Raw genomic sequence first — 27,500 nt, 5'->3', positions numbered from 1 at the left:
TAGATATCAAATTTATTCTCTCTCTTGTGTTCTTTTCTTTTCTTCCTTTCTTTCTTTCATCATTATATTCATTCCTATCTTCGTTCAGCTTCTTCGGTAACCAATCGAGCTTTGCAAGACCGTAGTCCGGTCGCCCTCATTTCCTATCACATTTCCTCGGCCCTTGCCAGCCCTCTGCCCTCGTCTCGAGCACTTGTCACTCCGCCTGCACCTTCAGACCGCGTCCCCGTGTGCACCTCTCCCTTCCCGAGGCGCACATGTGCACATTCTGGTCCTCCTCCTTCATCACATGGTGTGACGGGTCTCGGTCTCTTCTCGAGACTCTTCCGAAGGCTTTTAACATTCCTGGTCTGCTTATGCCTCTTCTTCTCGTTTCTCCTCTTCTGTCTCCTTTTTCTCCTCGTTATGTTTCTCTTCTTCTTTCTCCTCTTTCTCTTCCTCGTCCTCTCCTCCGCTTGTTTCTCTCTCTCTCTCTCTCTCTCTCTCTCTCTCTCTCTCTCTCTCTCTCTCTCTCTCTCTCTCTCTCTCTCTCTCTCTCTCTCTCTCTCCCTTTGCACTATCCATCATCCTACGGAAAGACCTACCCACTGTATATCTCCTTCCGCTGTCCTGCTAAATTCCCCAAGTTCTGCCCACCTTGCGTACCCTCACACACTTAGCTGGCCTCCACCTCGTCACCTCCTCGTGCTCACCCTTTAAGTCTAGCGACAATCTCTCAGCATAATGTGTCAGATGTGTAAGTTTGCGACACGACAACTCTCGCAAAGTGACAGCAATGTGCCTGCCCGAACCACCGTTCTGGTTCGCGCCTCCGCCTCCTCCTCCTCCTCCTTATGCTGCTGTTGCCTCTGCTTCTGCTCTTGCTGATAATCTGGAGGTATTGGGCGAGATAGTCTGGCCAGGACAAGCTAAAGTGTCAGAGAGGGCGGTCCACGTTTGAATCTAATCGCTGTATTTTGATATAATACCGCCAGCAACTTGGGAGTTTCACCCAGCCTCCTCGCCTTCGCTGCAGCAGCTCATTTCGAAAACAATGCCGCTCTCTTAAGGCCGGCAACAATGACGTAGTAGCGCCTCAGTCTTCTCACTCCTGAATACGTCCGAGTCTGGCTAATTTGATGATGACGTAATACAGTGCCTCGCGAGGGAGACTGCCTGCAGACAGAACTACAGAGCTAGCTGGTCGAGGTGGCTTGGATGGATCTGCCTTGGGTCGCTTTTATTTCCGTTTCGCCGTTGGTTTTGGCATTATTGCGGTTATCATCGATATCCTTATCAGTGGTAGTAGTAATATTATCATCCTTATCACCAACAGCGTGGCCCTTGTCAGTTTTTATTGCTATTATTATTTTTTCATATTAATAATAATGGCATTACTACTATTATAACGTCTACTAATATTGTTTTCAATAGTACTAGCAATAGAGTTCTGATGGTGTGATATCCCTCAGTTGTTTTCATAACTTGATTAACACGTTATAATGTTTTCACTTCCTCAATTTTTTAAATTTAATTTCCTTGACTGGATCCATTATAAATCTTTAACTATATATTTCATATTCAAAGTAACATTCAAAGTATATAAGCTTTATAGCATCCTTCATGCTATACATTTTGTTAATATTTAACATGTGCACGTTTTATTTGTTTATTTTTTTTATAATTTCGGTTGATAAACATCTGCACAACTTCAAAAGACAAAACTCGTGTTCGAAAACCTTTTAGAGAAATAATATTAAATATTGCGTCGTTCGTCATCAGTTCAGGCGAGGCCAAAATATCGATAGGAATTCCCGGGCCAATTCTACACGTGATATTTCAACCCTTCTCGCTGTATAGATTGATGTGTTATGGCATCTGATTCCAGCCTCTTGGAAGGACGTGGTGTTAGATAGCGTATAGTCAGCCAAGACGGCGAGGCAGACTCTCGTTTCATGGTTGAGGTTATTGTTGTTGTTTTTGTTTTTAGAAAATATTGTCGTTTGCAATTGCATTTGTTTTAATTAATCTTGCAAGTGCTGTTGTTGGTTATTGTGCGTATTTCATTCAATCTGTTATTTTTAGAGTCGTCGTGACTTTTGTCAGTTAGATTGCTGGTATATGCAAATATTACTATTAACAATGATAATTACATTATCAGGCTAATAAATGCTGAGGTTCTAGTACCTCGGTAAAGATAAACAGGACCAGTCTATTTGGTTGTTTTGTTGTTTAAACAATGACAATCAATTCACTATAATATTTTCACTTCTCTAAAGCACCGACTCCATGAATAGGTAGTTTCAACAATTTGGAAGATTTCTTGAATTCAAGTACCTTATTCAGTATCATTTTCCATGTTACCATAGAGGTTCTACAGGAATAATTTCCTTCTAAATTGATCTGTGGTTTGAGGGTTGATCAGGTTCCATGTACTTCATTTTTATTCTTTGTTGGATTTCTTATATAAATGAGAATAATGAAATGATCGCCATAACAATAACGACGATCGTGTCTTCATTACTGGTTCTGCTCATTAACTGCCTATTATATTTTCGTGTTTACAGTAGCTTATATTGATGCTATTGCTATATTCATCAGTATTTGTTTTCCTCATTTATAGTAATGCTTGAATTCTCTGCGAGTTTCTTGATTTCTTTTATATTATTTCATTGTCTTTTTTTTCTTCTTCCTTTATTAGTCTTTTGATACTGATAGAGAAATGTATCACGTTGCTTACTTATGGCTATTAGGGTCAGGAAAACAAACAAATGTGAATTTCAAAGATATTGCTTTATTGGTTTTATTATATCTGCGACAGCTCACAGAACGACCTTGACTTACCAATGCGATCCGGATACCAGCTGACATTTCCTCCAAAGAAAGGTCTCTGTCTGTCTCTCCTCTCCCTCTCTGTCTCTCTCGATTGCTTCCTTTAAGAGTGCATTCACGAGATTTGGTTTATTTGTACTTTTCTCGCCTCTCGGACGACCTTACACAAGTCTACTTACTGGATTAATATCAAAAACTATTCAGACTAATGATTTTACAAATACTACTCTACAATGTGTGATTTGCCAATATACGTGTTACTGTTACTGTTCCTTTCCTCTGGGTTGGGTTTATTTACATAATTATACTTGGGTCAAGGATTTGTGTTGTTTTTGTTGCTATTTAGAGATTGATTAATTCATCCTTTGTTGTATCATCACAAAGCTGTTACTAAAAGAACATTTTTAATATATACTAGTTGAATAAATTCGAGTAAGGTGTATGGCATTTCAAAAAGGTCATTTTCGCTTGCTGATTATAATTTGATGCACTCACTTTTTGCTTTTCTTTTTTCACTGTTGCACTAAGAGACTATATTCCCGCTATCATTTAGAGATTTATGATCAAAGTTTGTACCTAAAATTTTATACAAAATTTTCCATTCAAAGTATTTGTACCTTCCTTCTTTAAAATATAGAAAAAAACTTATTTTTCTTATCTTAGTTTCGATAACAAAACAATTCGGCGAAATGGATTCCCGTCCTTCTAAAATAACCAGAAAAGTTAAGATCCAGTCTCGCTCAGCTTAAAAATATTTCTAAGTGATGATATGTATCACACGCTGCTGGATTCTAAACTTTCTCTCTCAGCTTGTCACGTAGTTGCCCTGGAATAGTTATATATTGGAAGAGAATAAAAGCTCTTCTATTCCATAATCTTCTCTCGGGGAGAAAAAAACTGAAGCTTTGCAATAAGTTAATACGTATTACATTCATTCTAGGGGACTCTCTTCTTCTTTGAAATAGACTAGTGTTGAAATAGGCAACGCAAGGAAAGACTTTAGATAACACAAACATTCCAGGCTGCTTGCTGTCCCTCATGGAATTATCGCTGTGGTTTATTGATCGGCAGGAAGCTTCCCGTTTGAAACAAGCCTGAATATTCTCTGTAGGGATTCTCAAGAAATCTCTGCCTTGAATTTCACTTTGTTTAATTAGTGTCTTGAAGTGGTTCCCCTTTTTACGTTAATTGTAAGTGTCTGTGTTTACGGGGACAGTGTAACGGTTCTAAATATATAAACGACACGACTGAGAAGGAAAAAAGCGGCCGAGAGAACATTCACATACCAAATACTGAAGGCTATCTAAACTCTTACACTGAATGCTCGCAAACATTGCTATGCACACAATACACACACCAACTTTGTCTAATACAAGCCGTAGAATTTAAACAACAATAAGCTCAACTAAGCCTAAAAGAAGCTTCTAAAATGCACAAAAAACATATTTGTCAAACGACTGTTTCAGTGCTAAATGTACTATCAGGGATAAAAATAAATAAAAAATAAAAAAAGTTAACACGTCAACGTTTTCATAAGAACTACATTTTGGGGGTCATCTTCCACACACCGTTCATACGCACAGCCACCTGGATATATGTGCTCTGACGGTCGTTTTCTACCTCGACCACCAGGTCCTCTTCTCACTGTAGCCTCTTAGATTCCGTCGGCGGCAGCCTTTGAACACTGATAACACAGTACTGAATAGTGGATTCCGTGTGTATAGCAACGACTCTGAAGACGGGTCATATTCCAGGGAGTCGGAGGAGTAACAGGGGTTTCTTTCATATGTCCTTCATCAGATCAGTATTGCAGTCGAATCGGTCGAGTTTTAAAGGGACCTGTGTTCATTGTTGTTTGTTCTATTGGATTTTAATTGTTGATGTAAGTCGAACTTGACCCTGTTTTCCCCCATGTTTGTGAGTGTCCTGTGTTACATGACCTTAATTGGTAAAAAGGTGACTGAAAAAAATGACAAATAATAAAACTATAGCCAGTATGTTAGAATGACGATAAATTAAGTAGAAAACCCAAGTGTGTATGTCGACGTGGAAAGTGTGTACATAGCCTCTGGACTATTCATCTAATTTGTACTCTTTAACCCGAGTCCTTTCCGGAAGTGTGAAAATCATAAAAGCATAAGAAACCGTATATTATTTCCATCTATGAAGTACTCATGCTTATATTTTCCTTTTTGTGTGTGTCTGTATAATCTTGTCTTCTCTCCGTCTCCGTTTAAATATGATAGCCAGCAGCTCATCATGACGTCATTCACTACATCGTTGCACGAACGATACCAACTTGCCATGAACGTTTTCGAAAACCTGTTCCAGTCGCAGTACCCGGTTTGACTGTTCATTTTATTTCGTGTTCCGTTGCTCCAGCCATCTCCTTCCTCATCTGCTGAATGATTAAACGCGCCGAGGATTAGCCCGAAACCCGCGATTAAATATGGATTACCAATGATCTATAATGAAAAGGAATACGATTCCACCGACATCTTCTAAGTAGCGAGGTTTGGATTATTACTTTTTTTTTCTTTTTTTTTGACGAAGATAGTAAGCCTCCTTTGCAACATTTCGAGGCCGCCAGTTTCCCCACTCTCGTTCTGTGACACGATTTTCTTCCGTAGCCAAATTAATGCTCCACCAAATAATTTTATAAGCAATCTTTAAACTTTCAGAATCGCGAAACGCAATTCGAACAGGACTTCCGCTACGATTAACACTTTTAAATCGAATGAACTCGACTCCGGATAAACCTGTCGGACGCAGCAGACAAACTCGGTCACTGTGACGTGGGCGACTTATTCGCGTTCAATTTTATTTATGCAATTAAAGCGCTGATAACATTTAAATGACTGTATGTTCATACATTAAAAGATTTTATTTTTATGATAGACTTTGAACAGGGGATGAAAATGGTATGGTTGTAGTTTTACTACAAGGACATTGCGTTGAGGAGGCATTAGCAATACCCGTGATGGGTCTGAAAGCAGAAAACGAACAAATAACGAAGAAAACAGCATGGTGCTGATAACAAGATCGCGTGTCACCGCGAATACGACCACGGCATGCTAGCGCTATGGTTACATTCGCCCGAGTAGTGTGGCGATGTCACGAGTCCGTAATTGTCTAAATATCTTGCCGTTTCGCGTGAATATCAAATGCATCATTCGTTACGTCAAATGCACGCGCGCAAGTGCAAAAAATTACTCTAATAGAATGCCTTTCTATACGCTAGTTAATGGAGGGAACGTTTAGTTACGTGCGCAACGACATCGTTTGCTGCAACAAAAAAATAAGCGTTGTTAATTTCAATAGCAGGAGTTAACAGCAGCAATTAAATACCGATAGCCGGTAACTGTTGTGTCGGCGTGGACTTAATGACCCGTTATTACGCTTAGGCTGAACTCTAATTAAGCATAATAACCTGTAATCGTGATAAATAAATGAAAGTGTCAAAATGCCCTGCTTTACAGCCTATTATTCGCATGGAGCAGAGCCTACTGCTGACTGATCTACCCTTCACCGAAATGACGTGCTGTCTCGGCGAAACTCGGGGATTAAGAAAGGGATTGGAAAGAGAACACCAAATTGTGAAAGTAAAGGAGGGAGAGGGAGAGGGAGAGGGAGAGGGAGAGGAGGGGAGGGGAGGAAGGGGGAGGGAGAGGAAAGAGAAGGAGAAGGAAAGGAAGGAAAGGAAAGGGAGGAAGAAGGAGAGGGAGAGAAGGAAGAGAGGAGAGAGTTGAGTGAGTGAGAGAGAGAGAGAGTATATGAAGAGAGAGAGTAAGAGGAGAGAGAGAGAGAGAGTATGGGAGGAGAGAGAGAGAGAGAGAGGGAGAAGAGAGAGGTAGAGAGAGAGAGAGAGAAGAGAGAGAGAGGAGAGAGAGAGAGAGGGGGGAGAGAGGAGAGAGAGAGAGGAGAGGAGAGGGAGAGGGAGAGGGAGAGGGAGAGGGAGAGGGAGAGGGAGAGGGAGAGGGAGAGGGGGAGGGAGAGGGAGAGGGAGAGGGAGAGGGAGAGGGAGAGGAGAGAGGGAGAGGGAGAGGAGAGAGGGAACGGGAGAGGGAGAGGAGAGGGAGAGGAGAGGAGAGAGAGAGAGAGAGAGAGAGAGAGAGAGAGAGAGAGAGAGAGAGAGAGAGAGAGAGAGAGAGAGAGAGAGAGAGAGAGAGAGAGAGAGAGAGAGAGAGAGAGAGAGAGGAGGAGGAGGGAAGGGAGAGAAAGAAAATACCTGGAAAATAGGTGTAAACTGAAATAAGAGAAAATAGAACAAAAATAAAGGTAACTTTGATGATGGCGGAGAGGGAGAGGGAGGGAGGAAGGGGGAGAGGGGAAGGTAAGAGAAATAGTGTGACCAAGAAAGGACGACCCCATGATACATTTCGGCGGGAAAACAGCCACGAATGAATTGCTTCGTGTATGTCTGCTGCTTCTTTCTTAGTTCAGTCACCTTATAAAAAAAATAAAAAAAATAAAAATAAAAATAAAAAACTGCAACTTCTCGTTCGAAGATTTTGACCGCACCACCTTTTACCTTCTTTTGCAAATGCCGATTTCTGCTATTGCAATTTGGACCTTCTGCGACTCGCTTAGAAAACGTTCATAGCAAGAGTAGTAAGATTACAAGGAACCAAAACTGCCACAACTTAATTAAGAGCTGCTGACTATCAACTTTACTTGTACTTGTCTACCTCTATCAGTATTTCACTTGTACATATGTAATGTAAATATATTACACACAATACTCTGTTACACACAGAAGACTATGAAGGCTCTGACATGCTCTACGGAATGATAGGAGAAAAAGGGAAATGTAGGGGTAAATATAGAAATGTAGGACTAGAAACGATTGTAGGCTGTGGAGCTTTGAATTTTGTAATTTCACTTTTTTTTTGTTCTTTTCTTTTATCATCATCCACCATCAATATTATCTCACCTCCATCTTTATTTATTCTCTGTTCGATCTTTTTTTTTTGTCTCTCATTTTGTCAAACACGTCTTCTGAAGCCAATGTTCTCATTCCAAGTGTTTGGTTTACAAATATCTTACTGTAGAAGTGAATAGAATATAACCCAGTGACGCCTCCTTCGCCGAAGAGGTCAACGCCTGCACACGCTGCCTCGGCCGCGTGTTCGCGTTCACTCTCCGGGCGGGAGGAGGCAGAGGCTAGCATGCAAACTGGACAGAGGAGCCTCTAGCGGCGGCTGGGGAGAAAACCAACCCCCTGGCTGGTGCTTCTACTTTGTCATTGTTACTATTATTATTATTATTATTATTATTATTAGAGCGTGTTAGACCTCATCCTGCTACCCGATATTAGGCATGATTAATGTAATGATTAATAATAAGGTCATTGTTACTGTTACTGTCATCATCCACTATGGAGTGTATACTTGCACTATAGCATCCTCCTTATTAGTTGAACCTTAACTGGAGCACACACAAGGGTCTCCACATTTTTCGGGTTTATATATACATACCGTTAGCCAAATCCCAAAAGCCAGTAGATCTACACAGGCTAAAAAGAGATAAAATGTAAAAAGACAAGCAATTACTCTCTACCATAGACATTTTATTACTAGATGTACAAACTACACTGTGCAATGCTCACAAAGTCTCAGCTGCCCGCGAGCCAGCAACCCGCCTCCAAACTAAAATAAAACTTATTCTTTATGGAAACAAACAAAAATAAATAACTTTCTAGGTGGAATTCCTCTGTGGAGTTCCACATGTAAGGTCCAGTAAACAAGGCAGTCCACCCTCGTTAAGCCCAGCTGACCCTCGAGGGACAATCCGTGTCGCGTTTACTCTACTTCATTACCAGGTTAAGTGTGAGCCCCGAGGAGGAGGGGCGCTGGCCGCCGTCTCGGGCCTGGGTTAAGGAGGGTGAACACTGACTACATGGGCGGGCGGGCGGGCGGGCGGAGGGCGGGGTGCCTGCGGGCTGCGGCTGCGGCTGCGGCCAGGTGACTATAAGGTCCTGTACAGAGGCGGCGTCGGACGAGCACTATGATGCTAGGTCGGCTACAATACCAAACCTACAGCTCAGACACGACTACAGTACAGCTGTATACCTACATTACCACTTTGCTAAGTCACATACGCCAGCCAGCCATCGTCCTGCCCCCACTACCAGGACCACCACACCGTCACCACCACTCACTCCACGCCCGCCGCTGCCGCCGCCGTCGTCGTCCTCGCCGCCACCGCCGCCCATGCCACCACCGCCCACGCGCCACGCCAACCCACGGTCCCCACGCCCCCGCGTACACATACACACAGACAGAGCGAGGTGTATTGGAAGCGAGGGCGCAGAGGTCGTGTTATGGGTTGTGGGCGCGGGAAGGGGCGGAGGCGAGCGGTGGGGCGGCGAGGGGACGAGGCCGCGCCGCCCACCATCCACCATCCCCTCCCGTGTTTGTGACCACGTCCACTCGTATCGGTGGCGCTGGGGTGAAAAAGGATGACTGTAGGAGCGGCTGAGCGTGTTGCAGGATGGCGGGCAGGTGATGAGGATGGCGGCGGCGGATGGTGGTGGTGGTGGTGGTACGAGCACAGTGGACTCGAGAGAGGGGGGAGGGGGGCTAGAGCAAAGGTCAACCCCAATTCTTGAGGTTGACCCTACATAAGATCAACCGTACGGCTAGTGTTTATATAATCCTGGTAGGTGTATGTGTATGTCAGTGTCGGCTGTGTATCTCTTGGCAGTAACACAAGACAGTCCTGTGTTTCTTATGTCCACATGTGTTTCTCAAGCGCAACTTTCACGTAAGTACAAACTTGATTTTGTGTCGACGGTTGCACAAGCTGGTTCAGCGTGGACTCATTGCAGTGGCACGCTGACTTGCTTCCACGTGCAACCGTCGAAACAAAACTGAAGTTAGCTTCAACTCTGCGAAAGCTTCACTTTAAGGTTCATTTACAAAGAAATCCAAAAAATGGTAGACAATCTAGCACATTCAGTACATTACCACAGCAAGAAAAAGATATGATTCCCTGGTTCACTGGACTCAGGGAAGCTTACACATGCAAGGCCGGCCTGGCTGCGCTGGGAGCAAGAAGTGACGCCATAGCTACGTCACAGGAGGCGGGCCGCGTGCCTGGGTCCCTCAGCCGCTGCGCATCGCGTCACCATCCACGCCCGTGCACCTGGTGACACGGGCGCGCGGGCGTGGGCTATGGTGACGCCCGCACAGGAGTCCTCTCTACCACACTACAGCCTTGGTCGGTATACAATATAGATACCACTATACTACAACACAGTCAAGTACATACAAGAAAATAGGTCACCCTTAGCAAAGGTAACTTGGGCACACTATGTAATAATCCAAAAGAGCAAACCACAGGAGAGGGTCCAATGCCAAACACAAAAGCAGAGGAAGATATTCTAAAACCAAAGTCACATTAGAAGCGAAATAAATTACCTTATATAGTTCAATATTTTGGGTTATTCTCAGACCTCTTCCTTCTTCTGATCATTGTATATATAGAGATATATATTTTATCTTTTTTTCAGTATCATAACAGGTCCTGTGTGTACTATTTTAGAATCAAATGTGGATGACACGATGTTCTAATATAATAATAGATACACTCTGGGCATTGGTTTTGAAAATATGTCACTTTTATTACTGACTTCTTTTTATATCATTACTGTTCAGTCTTATGTACAAAAATAGAAGGTTTAGACACTTATTGCTTCGCGTGGTGGTAATCCTGTATACATCTAAGTAAACACACTTATAAACATAGTTGCCTGGCTCACGGGTTCTCCGCAGCGCTTGTGGTGGTGTGGTGGAGTACACTAATGAGTCCCTTGGCTGTAGCTTACTAACATTATAATTTGTACAACGACACTGGCCACCTCTCAGCCCCGATCTGTGATGTCCTCCCCACTCCTTCCTTCCTTCCTCCCTCCCTCTCTTCATCCTTTCCTTTCTCTTCTTCCTCTCCTGCTCCCTCCCTATCCTATCCCTTCCTTTCCCTTCCCTTCAATCCACTCTTATTTTTGACACTCCCAAGAAGTTAAACGGTTTGTTAAAGACGTTTCATTGGTAACGATCTGGAAAATATTAGCTCCGGTGGATATTGACTGTCGGAGGGGAGGAGCGAGGGGATGGGGAAGGGGAAGGGCAAGAGGAAGGGGTGTAGGAGGGGTAGCAGAGAGGACTCAGGGTGGCTGCCAGCGGGTCGTGTGTATAGCCTCGACGCACCTTCCTACACACAGAAAATGACAGACACGGATGGTGATCAAAATTGATGCAGCGTTTTCACTTTGGCACTTGCGATTTCAAGAACTTTAAATTACAAGGGGGAGAGAGAGGAGGGGGGGGACTGCCGAGATAGATGGAATCAGAAAAGAAATAAGAATGAGAGCGAGGTGGAAAGAAAGGCAGAGGGGGGAGGGGTTTGATAGGCAAATCCTTATGGTTGTTCAAATGTGTTTTCTTTCCTCACCGGCCAGAGCCCGTGATCTATTCTAGACAGACATGTGTATCGGTATGAACCCCACGCGGGAAGACTCATGGGGAGGGGGGGTCAGCTTAAGTATAAAAAAAAGAAAAAAATAAAGCTTAAAACAACTGTTTTCTGCTACTGACTGACTGACTGGCTAATGCTAGCACAACAAACTATTTTCTTATCAATTATAGAATAAAGTGCATTTAACTTGGTCCATGGACACAATTATTCCTTCCATCATGGAAATTTACCCCAAAATAGACTATGGCACAATGTAGTACACCAGCCTCCAGACAGGCAACTGCACCTTTCAAATATGCATTACTAAACTACATGCTTTATATATTTATATATGTATAATATATATATGTATATTTTGGGGAGTGTGAGGCATACCTAAGGTCCTGTACAGTTGCCTTAACTAGCATAGCTGCCCCAACCTAACCTACAGAGGGTGCGGCCAGCCCACACTCTCATTTGGAACGTCCTGCTAAAATAAGCATCTTCAGGACTTGTTCAATAATTTTTTTTATCTCTTCATCATAACCCCTTACAATCTAATGTGATCATAATGCCTTTAAATTAAGTAGCAAAACTGGACTTGCGCAAACATCTACACCAGTTAACACGGAGTACTCTTAGCTGTAAATTTACACAACAGTAAGAGAGAGCTTAAAACATCTAACACATCCAGCCCACTTAAGGCAAAAATTACTCCACAAACTTATAAATGCTCTCTCCACAACTAGACAACACAGAACATAAAAATATTACCTTCATATAAGCCGTGGTTCACCCTACTAGAGGTTAAAAGAGTTCAGTCTGTCCGTCTTTTTTTTTTTTTTTTTTTTTTTTCTTTAATATCACCATCGCGCTGTTGCAACTTAGGGAAATCACCACCACCACCACACCACCACATACCCTTTTGCTGCTGGGTTCAGACGCTCGCTCACTGGCTGTGCATATCTTTGGTTCACTCTTTACACTTTAGGTTTGTTTCCCCAACCTTGTCTGGAAGCTATTAGGACTCGCCTTTTAGTGTTGGGGTAAAAGGGGGTAGGGGGGGTAAATAGTGCTCCTTCCTAGAAAACCGGGTTTATGCAATATGTGATGGTTCACCTAGTCGTGCAATTGGTTATTCTGCTTACACTTTGTTGTAAAGAGTTTACTGGTCTCCTCTGGGGCTCCCTAGGACGGGGGAGCAAAGCCAACTCATCTCTGCCGGGCTCTTCGGGAGGGGGGTCCCACACCGAGCACAGGGGTGATTGAGCAAAAGGGTTTGATTAACGAGTGCAAAAATACTAATTTTCCCTTTCATAATAAGTTTATTCATTCCCTTTGTGAAAAAATAATAACACTTATTGCTTCTTCTGATTTATTTGGTCCGCAAATGGGCTCCTCAAACTCGGCCCTGTGTAGCACTACTAGCACCTCTTGGGAGCAAAAAAAAAAAAAGGAAAAAAAAAAGAAAACAAAGAGAAAAAAAGGAAAAAAAAAGAGATACTGGTAACCATCGCACTATCTACCACCCATGTCACTATCCTTAAAAAAACTGAGACATGGCAGCTAGATTTTCCCAGTAGCCAGTTCACTTCTGTGAAGCTCACTTGCCAACTACAAGAAAAGCCAAACAGGAACTACTACATGGAAAGACATGGCTGCTTATATCACAGGTGAACTAGATTAATCATCACTTGAGAATCTCTCATGAAAAGCCTCAGATATGCTGGAGGCTAGACAAACTATACAACTGCGGATTCAAATATTCTTTTCTCTGCGAAATCTTCTGGTCCGCAGGGGAGTGTACGTGCCTGGAAACACAGTTAAGAGCACTAAGCATATCTTACGTAAGGCTCATTCCACTCTCTACAGTGCAGAGGCAAATGAGCCTAAGCGAAATATAGCAGAAAGCTCATAACTGCAAATCACACGTAGAAAATGCTGCACTGCTAGCCAAAATTCTACGGGACATCCACAGATATCTAAGACAAACTATCATTTAAATGCAAAAATCTACTTGAAAAATAATAAAAAACAAAGATAGCTAAGCATCACATCTGGTATGACTAGATTTGAAATGTCTGTCTTTTTACACACCCCATTTAAGTACACAAACAGGTATAAGACAGGGCTACGGGTAAAAAAAAAAAATTGGAGCGACTTGAATCTATTGGATAGACAGTGCTTGGCTAGCAACGTTGAAGTTAGATCCATAGTAAAAATGAATAAGATTCAAAGAGTGGCACATTCAACAGAAGAATGAAGAAACATTATTCATCGAAACTACTGGTGGTTTAGGCTAAAGATGAGTTGCTATGCTAGTGAACAAACCCCAGAGGAGAGGAGGCAAAAATAATAATAAAAAATTCAGCTCACAGACATACATGGGTCCAGTGCCAAAGCCCATTGAAGAGTTCCAGTGCCAATGGCAGCAGAAAACAACTAAGTGAACTCTGGCACAATAATTTATCTGTGGCAATACAAAAGATTGACTGTGCTAGGATCTATGAGCTGAATAATTCTCAAATATTGGGATATAAAAAGGAGACCCAAATCTACTTCTGACTTGACATACCAGTGGTGGCGCTGATCCAAGAGCATCGGGTCAACATCATAAACAGTACAAAATGGTGAAATTACAGTGTAGATGATACATGGGAGGGGGGAGGGGGTCTTGATACCCTAGGATGGATAGTGGCTTGACAGGGTAGACAGATAGACATAGTTATATTATCCATCTACAGTTCAAGTTGCCCATCCAAATCCCAGGGAGAACAGGAGGGTTACCCCACCAGGGACTACCAGCAATACTTTGTTTATGCAGACTGATCTGTTCTTACTGTAGCAGACCATTCACTTTCTATAAGTATTAAAACTATTAAAGTTTTAAAACCCCAACATCCATTCATGGCAAAACTGTAAAACAACAGTCATGAACTCTGACTACACAAAAAAGGAGGTAAAATGAAAGTTTTGTTTTGAAAATAAACTTTTTTCTTTTTTTTGTCATTATACACTCATAACAATGATTTACTGGGTACCAGAGTATGAATAAAAATACCCATGATGTAACAAGAACTCTTTGGTACATCAATCATAAATATTCAAATCCCAAAAATTCTGAAGAATAGAACACGCTGGGTCCCTAAAATCCCTATGAACAGATTGGGTGGGTATCCCTCCCGTTCCATTGCCGACACACACGGGGGTTACAGAGGCAGGTGGAGAGGACAGTCTAGGCATTCAGAGCTCATTAGCTCTAACAACAGCCACAATCTCAGAAAAAATAACACTGTATCCCAGACATTTAGTCTACCAAGTTTCCATATCTAACAAACAATGGCCTTATATCCATTCAAATGGAATCCTTGTATGTAATCCACCACACATAAAGCTATTTACATTACACTCTAAGCTATTGGCTGACTCTAGGCCTATGCGGAAACATGAAAACAGAGATCAGTGTTGTACAATAGAAGTAAATTTATAAAAGGCCTACATGGTTTTGCTGGTCATTCCAATGTGGTGCAAAAAAGTATAAAAATGTTATGCTGCCTACGTTGGTACCAGACTTCCTAGACAGGCCTAGAAGGATATTAATGGATACGTGGCATGCCAGAGATGGTTGTTACCGTGGTTGCCGCTTGGTGGCAATAGGCGGCGTGGTGGCGAGAGCTCGTCTCAGATACTTACGTCACCGAGGCAACCTCTATACCAGGCCTCCGAGGTCCCCATGTGCACCACACGACGCTCTCATGGCTGTAAAGGTAAGCGTTGCCATGTGCACCACACTGTGTACTGTTCAAGTGCAAATCACTGCTGCAGAGATGGTCCATCAAGGTACACATGGCTGGTAGGCTGTGGTGGTGGGGGGGGAGGGGGGAAGGGGGGTAGGAAGGGGACAGGGACAAGAAGGGGGTGTTCAGTATGATTGGAAGTAGGTTCAGGTTGAGGAACAAGGTACACGTTACATGAGGTGTAACACACTAAGTACCACTGAGGTGTTATGTGTTTCACAGAGAAGACTTGAGAAGCAAACGCAACGCACACTGAGTATTGCTCCGCACTTATTACTACGCACTTGCTATAGTAAGCTAGTCCCAGCTGCCCAAACTGACTTGTGGCGGCCAATGTCACTGACCAGTGTGGAATGTAGCCAGCAGGGGACCAACTCCACTGACTCTTTTAACAAGATGATGATGGGGCTCTTATGCCCACATCACAAACACTCTTGTGACCTTAACAGTAACTGAAATCTAAAATCTTGATCCCGTGTCATGCAAATCCTTCGAAAAAAAATGCATTTGGCTGCACAAAAAAATCTATTGCCCGTTCTTGTACTGCAAGGGAGGGGTGAGGCCATAGTGGCTCCCCCTGTCAGAAGCTCGGACAACACTTGACATGGCAAGACTTGGGCAGTGTCCCATGGGTGGTGTGTGCCAAGTCCACTTTTACAGCCTGGAACACTTATCCTTACACAAATATTTACATCTTCCTTTGTTCACATTGAGCAGGTCCAAGTGCCTTTAGTGTTCAAGCTTGGCCTGGGCAAGTTATGCTTAGCACTGACACTTAAAACCTTATAAACACACGCGCACATTACTAACAAAAATAAATAAACAAAAACTTCATGTTTGAGAAAAATGCCTTAAGTACATGGACTAAGTGTTGGGCAGTGATGACACTGCCTAGAGAGACATAATACTAAGTACTGTAGAGATCTACGTGGGTGTGGAAGTACCATAGACCAGGTCACCGTGAGTCCAGTCCTGTACCAAGGTTCCGGTATGGCACTCAGTCATCGCAATAGGCTGGGAAGGCCACTATAATAAGATACGGCACAAAACAAAGCTGTACTGGACATGGGGCAGGGAGCTTATGGAAACTCATCCAAGAAATTTTTCAAGTAAGAGATCAAAGGGTGCATGAAGGACAACTTATAATTATGCACAATTCCCTGAGGCTGAGAATATCTGGTGCAAGGGAGAGCTCACAGCGGCATAATGGGCGGACTGGACTCAATGTGAGGGCACAGTAATGAATCTGAAGGTGAGGAAAGAATAAGGGGGAGGCGTAGTGTATGATCATGTGGGTAAAATGGAAGCTGAACTGAGGACGGTGGGTGGGAAGGGTTACACTAATTCAGGTGGGTGGACGTGAGGGAGTGATGTGTACATGACTAAGCATACATACCCACACCATACATGGCACTCCAGTCCACCCCTTGGAAGGAGCTCATGTCAACATTGGTAAGCGAATAACCCTGATACGGGGTGGTAAGACCTGCGTGTGTTGAGAGAGTGGGCAGGGTAGGTGTAGCTGGGGTTGAGAATGCAGCCTGATTGGCAATGGAGGGAGCAGCCGCAGCAGAGACAGTAGTCAAACCTTGAGTAGGAAGACCGGCAGCGGCAGCTGCAGCTGCAGCTGCTGCGGCTGTGGGAGGAGCTCCAGAGGGAAGTGCTGCGGAAGGAAGAGGATAGGGAGTGTAGCGGTAGGCTGACAATGGAGGATAGGAACCCCCACCCATAAGCTTTCCATAGCCACTAAGAGCTGCAGCTTGTGCAGCTGCTGCAGCAGCAGCAGCAGCCTGAATGTGGGCTGCTGACTGAGCACTCACTACAGGATTGGCAAGACCAGTCTGTGTGACCAACAACCTCTTGGAGAGAAGTGAGGCTGCCTGTACGGCTTCCTTTGGCTGAGCCTTCTTGCACTCAACCTTCTTGTTCTTGATAGTATGGAAGTGGATGTCACACACACGTTCCACAACATCTTCACATTCAAATGTGACAAAGCCAAATCCACGGTGCCGTTTAGTCTGGTTGTCCATAAGCATGACTGCCTCCTCAACCTGTAAACAATAGATTTTATTAGTTTAGCAAGTATAGTGCATGATATTTGAAGTCTCAATTAAAATCAAAATTTTAATATATAACTTAAAAATTTTAAAGTTTGAAAACCATCACATGGTAAAGAATATTTTGAAATTATAAGATAATAATAATATTGATAATGTTGATAATAATGATGATAAACCATAAAAATTAAAATAATAATCACATTCATAGATACCGAGAAGGGAGGGGGAAGAGAGAGACACTGGGGACGTATCAAAACACTCACCTTTCCAAAGGTCGAGAAATATGCCTTGACTTCATCAGCACTGGTCTCTTGGCTCACACCGCCCACAAAGATCTTCTTGGTGCGATTTGTCCGGCCCTTATTCTTGGGCGTGGCATGCTTGGGGTCGATCTTCTTGCCGTCAAGGACATGGTTAGGCACAGCAATCACCTTCTCCACACTGCTGGCATCGCCAAATGTGATGAATCCAAATCCTCGACTCCTCTGCAAAAGTGTATGAATACTTGGGGTAAGTGTGTTGTATGGAAAGGATAATTCTTTTTTAAAATTTATTCCATACTGCACTCTCTTTTTTTTTCTTTTTCTTTCTTTTTCATGACAAGTTTATAAAGGAATATTCTTTCGGAAAATAACCTCCAATCTGGTGTATCAATATGTGCATTCCAGTGAGATACATTTGGGGGCAAAAAACTAATTCATACACAAGTTTAGTCATTCTTAGTTGTTGTTTTTCGAGCCTAAAAAATTATTAGATCCATGTCATACTTGAGGTCTATAAAAAGGTTTTGAATTACTATATATAAACATTTTTGTACTACTCCAGATTACACAAAACTAAATGCAAGATATTGCCTCTTATTCCCACCAACACTACCAGTACCAAACGTGTTGTAACGTGTGTGGTAGAAGGCTTACATGTCACAGAATGCCCCAACGTCAGCCAAAGGTAGCTTATCCTTAACCAGCAGTACTTAAACAAATAAAAAAAAATAATAAAAAAAGTTCTCAGCAACAGTAATAACACTACAATCTGGCTAGAAAATCATCTAGTTAATAATAAGATCTACTACATTTCTGTGGATCGTCGAACAGATGTTTATATTCAAAGCTTGCCATGGTTCAAGTTGCCATCAGGAATCAGAATTTCTGCCATAGAGATTCTGAAGACTTACAACAACCTGACAAATATGGCCGGGAAGCCATACACAGCAGCAATGACCTATAATCATCTTCCCGCCAAGCCAGTGATGGAGTCATATCCTTTGCATTGTACATTATTATTTTCTATACATAGGTTGCACCGTTCTACACATAATCAAACCCTCTCACAAAATACTCCACAAGACTGCCCAAAACACACCACTTCCATTACATAACTTGTGAGACTGTGCGACAAAAGAAAATAATAACAATTATAATAATAATAATAAAGTAAGTCCAAGTCAACATCGACCAATGGCAACAACGCCAAGTTCAAACTAGGGTCTCACCTCTTACCCGGCTTCTCCCATCTTTGACTTCCTTCACAAAGATTAATCTGAGAGTCAATAATAAGTTATAGTGTTATCTTGGCTATCCATTCATGACTCATGAAGTAATATTCTTTTATTCTTTTTAATCATTAATTATAAGAACAGTCTCCCACAAGAACATGATTCCTTTTTAAAAACATATACCTAAAATCTTTTTGTGAAATGACAACTGCCAGCGCAAGCCACTAATTGGCTTCCAACCTGGGGAACCTCAATTCTTTTACACCTAATGAGATTTGGTCAAAGCTCACTGGGGCTCCAGCATGTGTAAGGCTTCAGACACTCTTACTCATGCACTGAACATCAAGGGCTTCTTTCCTATCCTCCACATCATCATATTCTCTTGGCCTTATCATCAGACAGTTGACCAGGTGTTTGATACTATCATCCTTTCTTATCAATATTCCTTACTAAGTGTTATTATAAAACCAATAAAGGCTGAGCAGTGTAAAAAATAAAAATAAAATAAAACCAAATACTGATTTCATAATGTAGGAAGTATTAACTCCCTCCAAGTAAGTGAAATGCCAGTCCCAGTCTTTTCCCTTACATACCAATTATATTTTCAATTCTGACATCTAACATTATGAAATATGGTAAATAAATATGAAAAGAATTCTTAAAGGCTGTTAATTTTCTTCTTCTTCAGTTAATATAAAAATGTAATTATGTAAAAGATGAAAACCAATGATGACATGATTTTAATAATTTTGAGCTTCCAGTTCTGAACTAAGTCTGGGACATGATATAACTGATTTTCCTTTAGTTATCAATAATAATAATTTAAAAGAATATGAAAAGTAAAAAAAGAACTATGGTAAGCATCATATAAATAAATAAATAAGGAAATAAAATAAGAAAAAATAAAACTATACTAACATTAATTATTTGTGATTAAGCAAATCTGAGAACATCAAAAGCCTGACTGTTCAATAAAACCTGTATCCCTCTCATCACATGAAACACATCCAAATTTTTAAAAAGTATCTTTGGAGAGAGAAAGGAAAAGAAAATCCTCACCTGTGTAACTGGATCTTTCATGATGAGAACATCTCGCACAGTCCCATAGGCACCAAAGTATTCCCTTAACTTTTCAGGTGTTGTTTGCCATGAGAGACCACCTACAAACATCTTGTTTGGGGCGGGATCTGTAGAAAAAGTAAATCACCAACACATGAAACAAAGGTACATACAATATGAATACTTAAATCAGTTTAAAAAAAAAGGGTGGTGTCTAAAATTATAATAAAAACAGCTGTTTATGCAAGAAAAATAGTTAGCTTCATGTTAAGAAATGATATAATAAACAAAGAAATATATATAGTGAACAACAAAAAATAAAATTAACCCACTGGTTTTGTTCTATTACTGTTTTTTTTAACCCACTTTACTCACCAAGGAGTCAAAATAAATGTACTAAACAAAAATAAATAGAAATAAAGCAAAGCCAAGTAACAGAAATGCTGTAAAAACAAAAATCTACTTCAGAGCAAAATAATTACATTTCTCCTAATAATTGGCTAATAATTAAAAAATCAATTATAATCAGATAAAAAAGGGAGAGAGAGAGAGAGAGAAAGAAAAGAGAAAGCACACATTCTCCTTACCTGAGGGTGATGAGCGTCCAGATGAGCCACCCTGTGAAGCTCCCGAGGAACCATTCATGTGTTGTTCTGCTGAAACACCGTCCATCTTACGGTCACTCTTGACCAGACCAATACTCCCAGCTGGAAAAGAAAATCACATTAATATCATAATATTCCCTTTTGTAAATGTGGCATTGTTAAACTAAAAGAGTGTCCTCTGACTTCTGTGCTTATATGGTTTGCTTAGGTCTATGAGCTTTAAATAATATTCTGTTCATTTGGTTGAATCTGTCTAGTGTTCTTGCATTGCTCTCAATATTGTTCCCTTATTCTTATTCTGTAAAAAAAAAAAAAAGATTCACATTTCCAAAGATTTGCAAGTCTCATCCTATTCATATCAATTTCTGGTCTGTTTCAGGTTCTCCCTCTGGTCAGCATCATGGGTGTTGCCACTGTGGGCGTGGGTGCATTCTGCCTCTATGCCCTCTTTGAGAAGACTGATGTCAAGTAAGTACTACTACTACTTATTACCATTTTCTTCTTCTCATCCCCCTCCTCCTCCTCATTCTCCTCCTCCTATCGTGTGACCCAAGAGACTTGTAATCTAGTAAGATAATTTATCACAACAGACACTTTCCTTGGATTAGGCTTATATTTCAAGTAATGTTTATATAACTGTGAGACCTCTGAATTGTTTTCCACTGTAATTTTCCATTTATTTTGGGAACTAGCTACACATTTAGTTAAAAGCATCTCCTCAAATAAATAAAATCAACTGCATGTATACTCTTCATTTAGAGCATTATTAGGTTCAACAAACTACATTTTACAAATTACATTTTGAGCCCATGTCCACAGTTTAATAAAACACTTGTCAGAGTCAAAATGATAATTAAAATGATAATAAAATGTAAAATCTTCCAAACACCCACACACCTAGGCTACAGATATGAACTTTTCCATGACACAAAAATTGCAGCCCAACAAGGTATCAAAAAAGCCCAAGCCACAATTTTATCAGTCACTAACAATGAAAAATGTTAAAGTAAAGACCGAAAAAAATAATATTCTACCACACAAACACCACAATCCAGACTGCCGGAAGGTGATAATTCTCCCTGCCACAAAACAACATTTTTCCTTTCCTCACATTCACAATTCCAGCCACTATAACAAACTGGGAAAACTCACTCACAAATAGATATATAAAAGATCGACACAAATTCCTCGCGTTTAGTCCGAGCTGGAAGGCGTTTGAACCGAAAATGACGAGGAGTGAGGGCGAAGCCTCGGTTTTAAACCCTGGGGGAAGCCTTACAACATCCCCGGGAAAGAGCAACTTGTGGGGCTTTTTTTGGTAGCCTTTTTTCGCTTTTCTCCTTCTCCTTCTTCCTATTCTTATTCTTCAACTATCACCCTAGCTATGTTTTTTATTCGCTATCTTATTCCTCCATCGCCTCCTCCTCCTCCTCTACCTCTTCCGCAAACAACAATGTCTACCGAGACCTGGGTTATTTACCACCACAATTTCCCTTATTTCCGCTAAATTATACATACAAACAGTTGCAGAAGCAGCAGTCGAAGGTCCCCGAGGACTCCTGTAGACATTAGCGCCCGTATAGAGCTTGATAGCAGGCGCCCCGGCATAGATTTTCGTCCGGTCCATTTTCAACTTTTTTTTCCAACCTCATGCGCGAGAAGAAGCGTTCGAGTGTGAGAAAAAATATCATATCTTTTCGTTTTTTTTTATTTATTTTTTTGTAGGGTTTTGCTTTTGGTCATTTCATGTCTTAAGTCCACTGTTGTGATAGTTGGATAAATCTAAGTATATGGGTTGGTATTTACAATATAATATTTCTGTCGTGTTGACATGAGATAGGATTGACTGTATTTCTTTGTTTGTTCATCCTTCTTTAATGCAAACTGTGTCTAAACTAAATATTGTGATGGAACAATGTATTTAAGTCTGTTCAGTAACTTTATAATCGAATAATGGTTTAAAAACCTTATAATATCGGTATACTCGAATGCTGCCCCACAAATCATCGCGAATAATTTTGAAAAAAAAACATGTTTCCAGTAAAAATCTTCATGATAAAATCATAGAATAACACACAAAATCCACATCACCCATAATGCCAATACCTTTTTCGATCAATGATACTCACTTTCCTCCTAAATAGGCAGATATAATTCCGAAAAACAAAACACACGCGTCCCACCCTTGGCGAGCCTCCACACTGACACGGCAGCTTATTTCACCATACATTGGGAACTGATAATTTTCTTATCGGCAATGTATACCACCGCTGGCGATTATACTGATAAAGAGATAAGGGAGGCACCGAAAGGACCTTTACGCTGATAAAATGCCTGTTTTTATGTTTCACTTCCAAGGGCTTGTTTTGCTGTTCGGGAACATGAATGCGTAGTGTCATTTTTATTTATCAATATATACGCATGGACGCATTATATTAACATACATCACCTTCTCTCTCTCTCTCTCTCTCTCTCTCTCTCTCTCTCTCTATATATATATATATATATATATATATATATATATATATATATACATATATATATATATATATATATATACATATATATATACATATATATATACATATATATATACATATATATATCTTTCTCTCTCTTTCTCTTTCTCTCTCTCTCTCTCTTCCATTCGGAGTAAACGTGACGTACCTTCCCCAAGCACCCCCCCTCTCCCCTAACACCCTCCCCTCCCCCGTGCACCTCTCCCCCCCCCCCAACCACCCCATCCCCCTCTCCGCCCCCGTACTAACACCCCGGCGAACACTAAGCAGGACTTCCCCCTGTGCTTAATCCTATGTCGATTCGCTAATCCTTTCTTCCGACCCTTTCCATAGAATCCTTCCTCTCTTCGTTGGCTTCCGCCCCCCGCCCCCCCCCTAATATACAGGCAGGCCATACGCGCCCTTGTATTTAATCCGGGATGAAAAATTAACACGCAAGGAAAGAAAGAAAGGCGGGAAACACGATGATGATAACTCTCTTTTTAAGGTGTTACTTCCAGGGCCAAATTACCGACTGCATATTTACATCATATAAAAGATAATGGGTTATAATACCTTGCAAAGTTTTATAATGTGCGATTTGAAATCAAAACAATTTTTTTCAACGGAACCTAACGCGAAATTTCCATTAAATTCGGGTCATCTACCATTTAAGTACAAACTCTTGTTCTGTTTAGCTGATGAAAATTCATTTGCAGTCCTGTACCTGCGCTAGGAAATGGAATTTGGAGGTAATGCCGAAATTATTTAGATAAATGTATTAAAAATATTCGCCATCGAGTTCTATAATATGTGAGCGTGGCAATCATTAATAAAAAGTCCAACCATCTGCGTTGATATATGCCAGGGGAGTTTGTGTTATTATTATCTTTATTATATACAATATGAAATTTTATATATATATATATGTAAATATAAATACATGTATATGTATATATATATATATATATATATATATATATATATATATATATATATATATATGTATGTGTGTGTGTGTGTGTGTACATGTGTGTGTGTGTGTGTGTGTGTATGTGTGTGTGTGTGTGTGTGTGTGTGTGTGTGTGTGTGTGTGTGTACACATGCCTATTCACACACATGTATATCGACTCTGCTTCGTAAGATTCCAAGCTTCAAGCAACGCTAAGAGAGAGCAGGCATATCTGTCAGGAAATAATGCACATAAACAGTCAGAAGAAGCCAGAGGGGCGCGCGCGCATGAACCACAAAAAATGGCGCACAAACAACGAACGCCCTTTCCTCATTATCTGCAGCAGGCGGCATTAGGCGGCGCGAGGGAATCGACGTAATTTTCGCTCTCGTCGCTGAATGAAACGCTCCATCTTAGGCCTAACTAGTCATTTGGTCGCACAAAGAACTCATCGCGGCTTCCACAGACTTCGAGGGAGCTGCAAGATTCGTCATCCGCAATGGTAAACAAAGGCATTTCCAACCCTCCCGTTTCCCCTCCTCTCCCCTCTCTCTCATCTCTCATCTCCCCTCCTCTCCTCTCCCCTCTCTCTCATCTCTCATCTCCCCTCCTCTTCCTCCCCTCTCTGCCTCTCTCTCCCGCCCTCTCCCCTCTCCCTCCTCCACATGGCGAGGGCGACAACAACTGATTCATCCCCCCTGCGAGGATCAGCTGTTACGATCGCCACAAAGAGGGGATTCGCGGCGTATATATGACGTCATCGTTTTGTCCTCCGTAAATGACAGGAGAGAGGAAGGAGACTCCGCTCTCCCGCAAGACGAAAAGGAGGAAAGGAAGTGCCGGGGAGAGAGAGTGGAATATGTTTTTTTTTTAAGGGGGAAAAGTCGTCAAAAACTTCATCCAAAAGGTCAGTGATAAAGGATTAATATCTAACGAAATGATGAAGATAATAATATGGGTTAAATGGAGCCCATAGTGCTTCTCCCTTCCCTTAGCCCCTATTTCCCCGGGTTTACACACGACCCACGATCAACGGGGATCAAAGCGAAGTCAGATTTATTACGGGAACAGCCCGGCCAACCCACCGACCCACCGAGCGACCGGCCGACCGCCCACCTTCCCTAACTCCTCGATTCCTGAGCCTATCTAGAAGGGTAGGGAAGGTAGCGTAGAGAGAGTCTGCCTCTCTCTCTCTCTCTCTCTCTCTCTCTCTCTCTCTCTCTCTCTCTCTCTCTCTCTCTCTCTCTCTCTCTCTCTCTCTCTCTCTCTCAATTCCATCTCCTTGCTATCGATCTGCGGCGCGGAAAGAGAATGAAGATTCTCAACGGGCATGGCTAATGTCCTTAAACAAATTCTGGTGAATAATTACCCCTAATGCACGCGCCTCAGGGCCTTAATGGATATGCTTAGTTCATCATCAATATCACTTAAGAGCAGTTTCTCTTAAATTTCCCACTTTTGTATTCAGAATTCAACATGTTATAATCTGGCAGCTGTTTCGTGTTGCTGTATTTCAGACAGTTCAGATTTGGATTAATATGTTTCAATAAAATCCGTATTAAGCTTTCATCGACGTCTAAGCCACTATGATAAACTTCTAAATTGTCATTAACTTTCAAGATATTGTGCATCTCAAAAAGAGCCTGAGCTTGTTAGCAAGGTATAAGGCCTGTGCGCCTTGTATAATGCTCGAACGGCTTCACAACACTAGGCGTAGCACCTTAAGATGTGCAACGCCCACGAAATGCAACGTCTTGAGCGTGCGGCAAAAACGAGTGAGCGCTATGCCAGGGCATCAAAACAAACCATAAAAAACATTGTTGGGATCAAAGTCTTAAGCGGCGGCATTTTCTTCTCTCCTTGCGGAGTCTCAGTCTCTCTCTCTCTCTCTCTCTCTCTCTCTCTCTCTCTCTCTCTCTCTCTCTCTCTCTCTCTCTCTCTCTCTCTCTCTCTCTCTCTCTCTCTCTCTCTCTCTCTCTCTCTCTCCCTTTCACATTAACACCCGGAGCGAATCCTGAAACTTCCAGTTTTTCAAGAGCTTTCAAGTGGCTTGTCTCAATTCGTGGGTTCCGTTCGGTGTTGTTTATCCATCCGTCTTTGTTGCTGCGGTCCAGCCTTCCTTTCGCTTTTTTGTTACCTTCTGCCATCCACCCCAGCATCCGGTACAGCTGTCTCGATCCCCTCCTCGTCCCCTCATTTCCCCCTCCCTCCTTCCTCTTCCGGTTTGTTGTTTCACTGCGAGCTTCGACTGGTCCTTTGGTATAGCAGTCACATTTATTACTGTTTCCCCTACGGCTCTGGTCTTTCTTTTTTCTTCTGCGCCATGTAATCTTTTCAGAAACAGTTCTCTCTCTCTCTCTCTCTCTCTCTCTCTCTCTCTCTCTCTCTCTCTCTCTCTCTCTCTCTCTCTCTCTACTTCCTCCCCCTCCTAAAGACCTGACGATCCCAACTACCGTAACTATTTTTAGATATACAGGGAAGATTATTCCCTTAAACGACATCGTAATGTTAGTAAACAGGCGGGCGGACACGGTAAATATTGCTACAGCACAGTAACCCTTACTCAGAAAGCCCATAAGGTCTCATATTTTCCCTTTCTTTGATGGTTACAGTCGAAGCTTTTATTACTTTCTTCATACTTTTAGCCCCGACATGGCTTGTTCAGAGGTAAGCTTGCGGAGGAAGAGATAGTACCCATCCTTGTATGGCCAAAGCTGGGCAGTCGGCTTTATCGGGAAAGTTTGCCCAAGTTTCTCAGCGGAAGCATAAGAAAACTTTGATAGCCATGTTAAGACATGACATCATTCGTCTCTCAGCATCTTCTATATAAGCTTTCATAAGACTATATTCAGACATAAAAACCCCTGGGTCGTGATCTTCGATTAAGAAGAATTATGTGGAAGGAACTCGAAGAAAAGAATCTTAAAAAATGTATACAGCATAATATCCGGGAAGCGAAAGAGAAGTAAAGCAAGTGCAGTGAATGCATCTCCGTGACCTATTCAGCGCTTGCTTCTGGAAAGAGCGCGGGGGCTTTTGCGGTGTCCCGGCGGCTCAAGAAGCAAACACGGCCGGGATGAATGGGGTGTTAATGTGCTGCATCTTGCGGCGGACGCGACCCTCTCCAGCAACGCGTGCTGCCGCTCACGACGGAGGGATCAACGCCGCGATTTAATATGCAAATGAGTCGATAGAAGAAAAGGGGCGTTTTAAAGAAGAAGTGCTGTCGAGTGCAACATCTACTTGAAGGTATTTTCATAAGCGGCTTGGTAGGTGGGAGGGAGGGGGGGAGGGAGGGATGCTCGGATATTTATGACAGCTTTATGAAGCGCTTTCGGGAAATGATGAGCTTAATAACAGCATACATGTTTACACGTGTTTGAATGTATGTTTGTAATAATTATCGGAACAAACAACTTAAAACATAACGAGCACACACACACAGAAACACGATATATACATACACGCATACATCCATGTACAAATTATATATAGTATATACAAAATACGTAAATATGCACTTGATTATACTTCGGCTCTCCTTGTTCCAGTGTTCATTATCTAATCAGTAAAACTTTGTTCACCTAACCACCAAACTGTTCAAAGTTCTCCCATAAAATTTCCCTGCATCTGCTACCAATCTTGCACATCTCTTGCAGGATCAACAGGAGCGAACTCGCCCGCTGGGACACGATCGACGTCAACCAACCCCAAAAGGTAAGACAAGCGAGCGACCGCCATTACCTTCTCCATCTTGTTTATTCAT

At 41.9% G+C, this 27,500-nt stretch overlaps 2 protein-coding genes across 6 annotated transcripts in view; one reads left to right on the top strand and one right to left on the bottom strand.

The window, feature by feature from the left end:
* Nucleotides 1–27,500, top strand: part of LOC122246437 (uncharacterized) — a 412,650-nt gene that overhangs the window by 125,789 nt on the left and 259,361 nt on the right. The window contains exons 3-4 of the mRNA XM_086545428.1: nucleotides 20,664–20,752; nucleotides 27,394–27,451. Of these exons, the coding sequence (XP_086401554.1) occupies nucleotides 20,664–20,752; nucleotides 27,394–27,451 (147 nt within the window). The remainder of the gene's footprint in view (nucleotides 1–20,663; nucleotides 20,753–27,393; nucleotides 27,452–27,500) is intronic.
* Nucleotides 12,100–27,500, bottom strand: part of msi (RNA-binding protein musashi) — a 135,779-nt gene continuing 120,378 nt past the window's right edge. For 2 of the 5 annotated variants that reach the window (XM_043005012.2, XM_043005010.2), the window contains 4 exons: nucleotides 20,267–20,386; nucleotides 19,680–19,807; nucleotides 17,389–17,610; nucleotides 12,100–17,116 (listed from right to left, as the gene is read on the bottom strand). In XM_043005012.2, coding sequence (XP_042860946.1) covers nucleotides 16,448–17,116; nucleotides 17,389–17,610; nucleotides 19,680–19,807; nucleotides 20,267–20,351 — 1,104 coding nt within the window. In that variant the 5' untranslated portion in view covers nucleotides 20,352–20,386 and the 3' untranslated portion in view covers nucleotides 12,100–16,447. Of the gene's footprint in view, nucleotides 17,117–17,388; nucleotides 17,611–19,679; nucleotides 19,808–20,266; nucleotides 20,387–21,440; nucleotides 21,584–21,802; nucleotides 21,969–22,413; nucleotides 22,516–27,500 lie in introns of those variants that run through there. The other 3 variants (XM_043005011.2, XM_043005009.2, XM_043005014.2) reach the window with 3 other exon arrangements.

This window comes from Penaeus japonicus, unplaced genomic scaffold (genome assembly GCF_977035675.1).
Source record: "Penaeus japonicus unplaced genomic scaffold, GWHDUDI00000001_assembly GWHDUDI00000016, whole genome shotgun sequence".
NCBI lineage: Eukaryota > Metazoa > Arthropoda > Malacostraca > Decapoda > Penaeidae > Penaeus > Penaeus japonicus.
The sequence above is the reverse complement of the archived record's forward strand: the minus strand, read 5'-3'. Positions and strand labels throughout refer to the sequence as shown.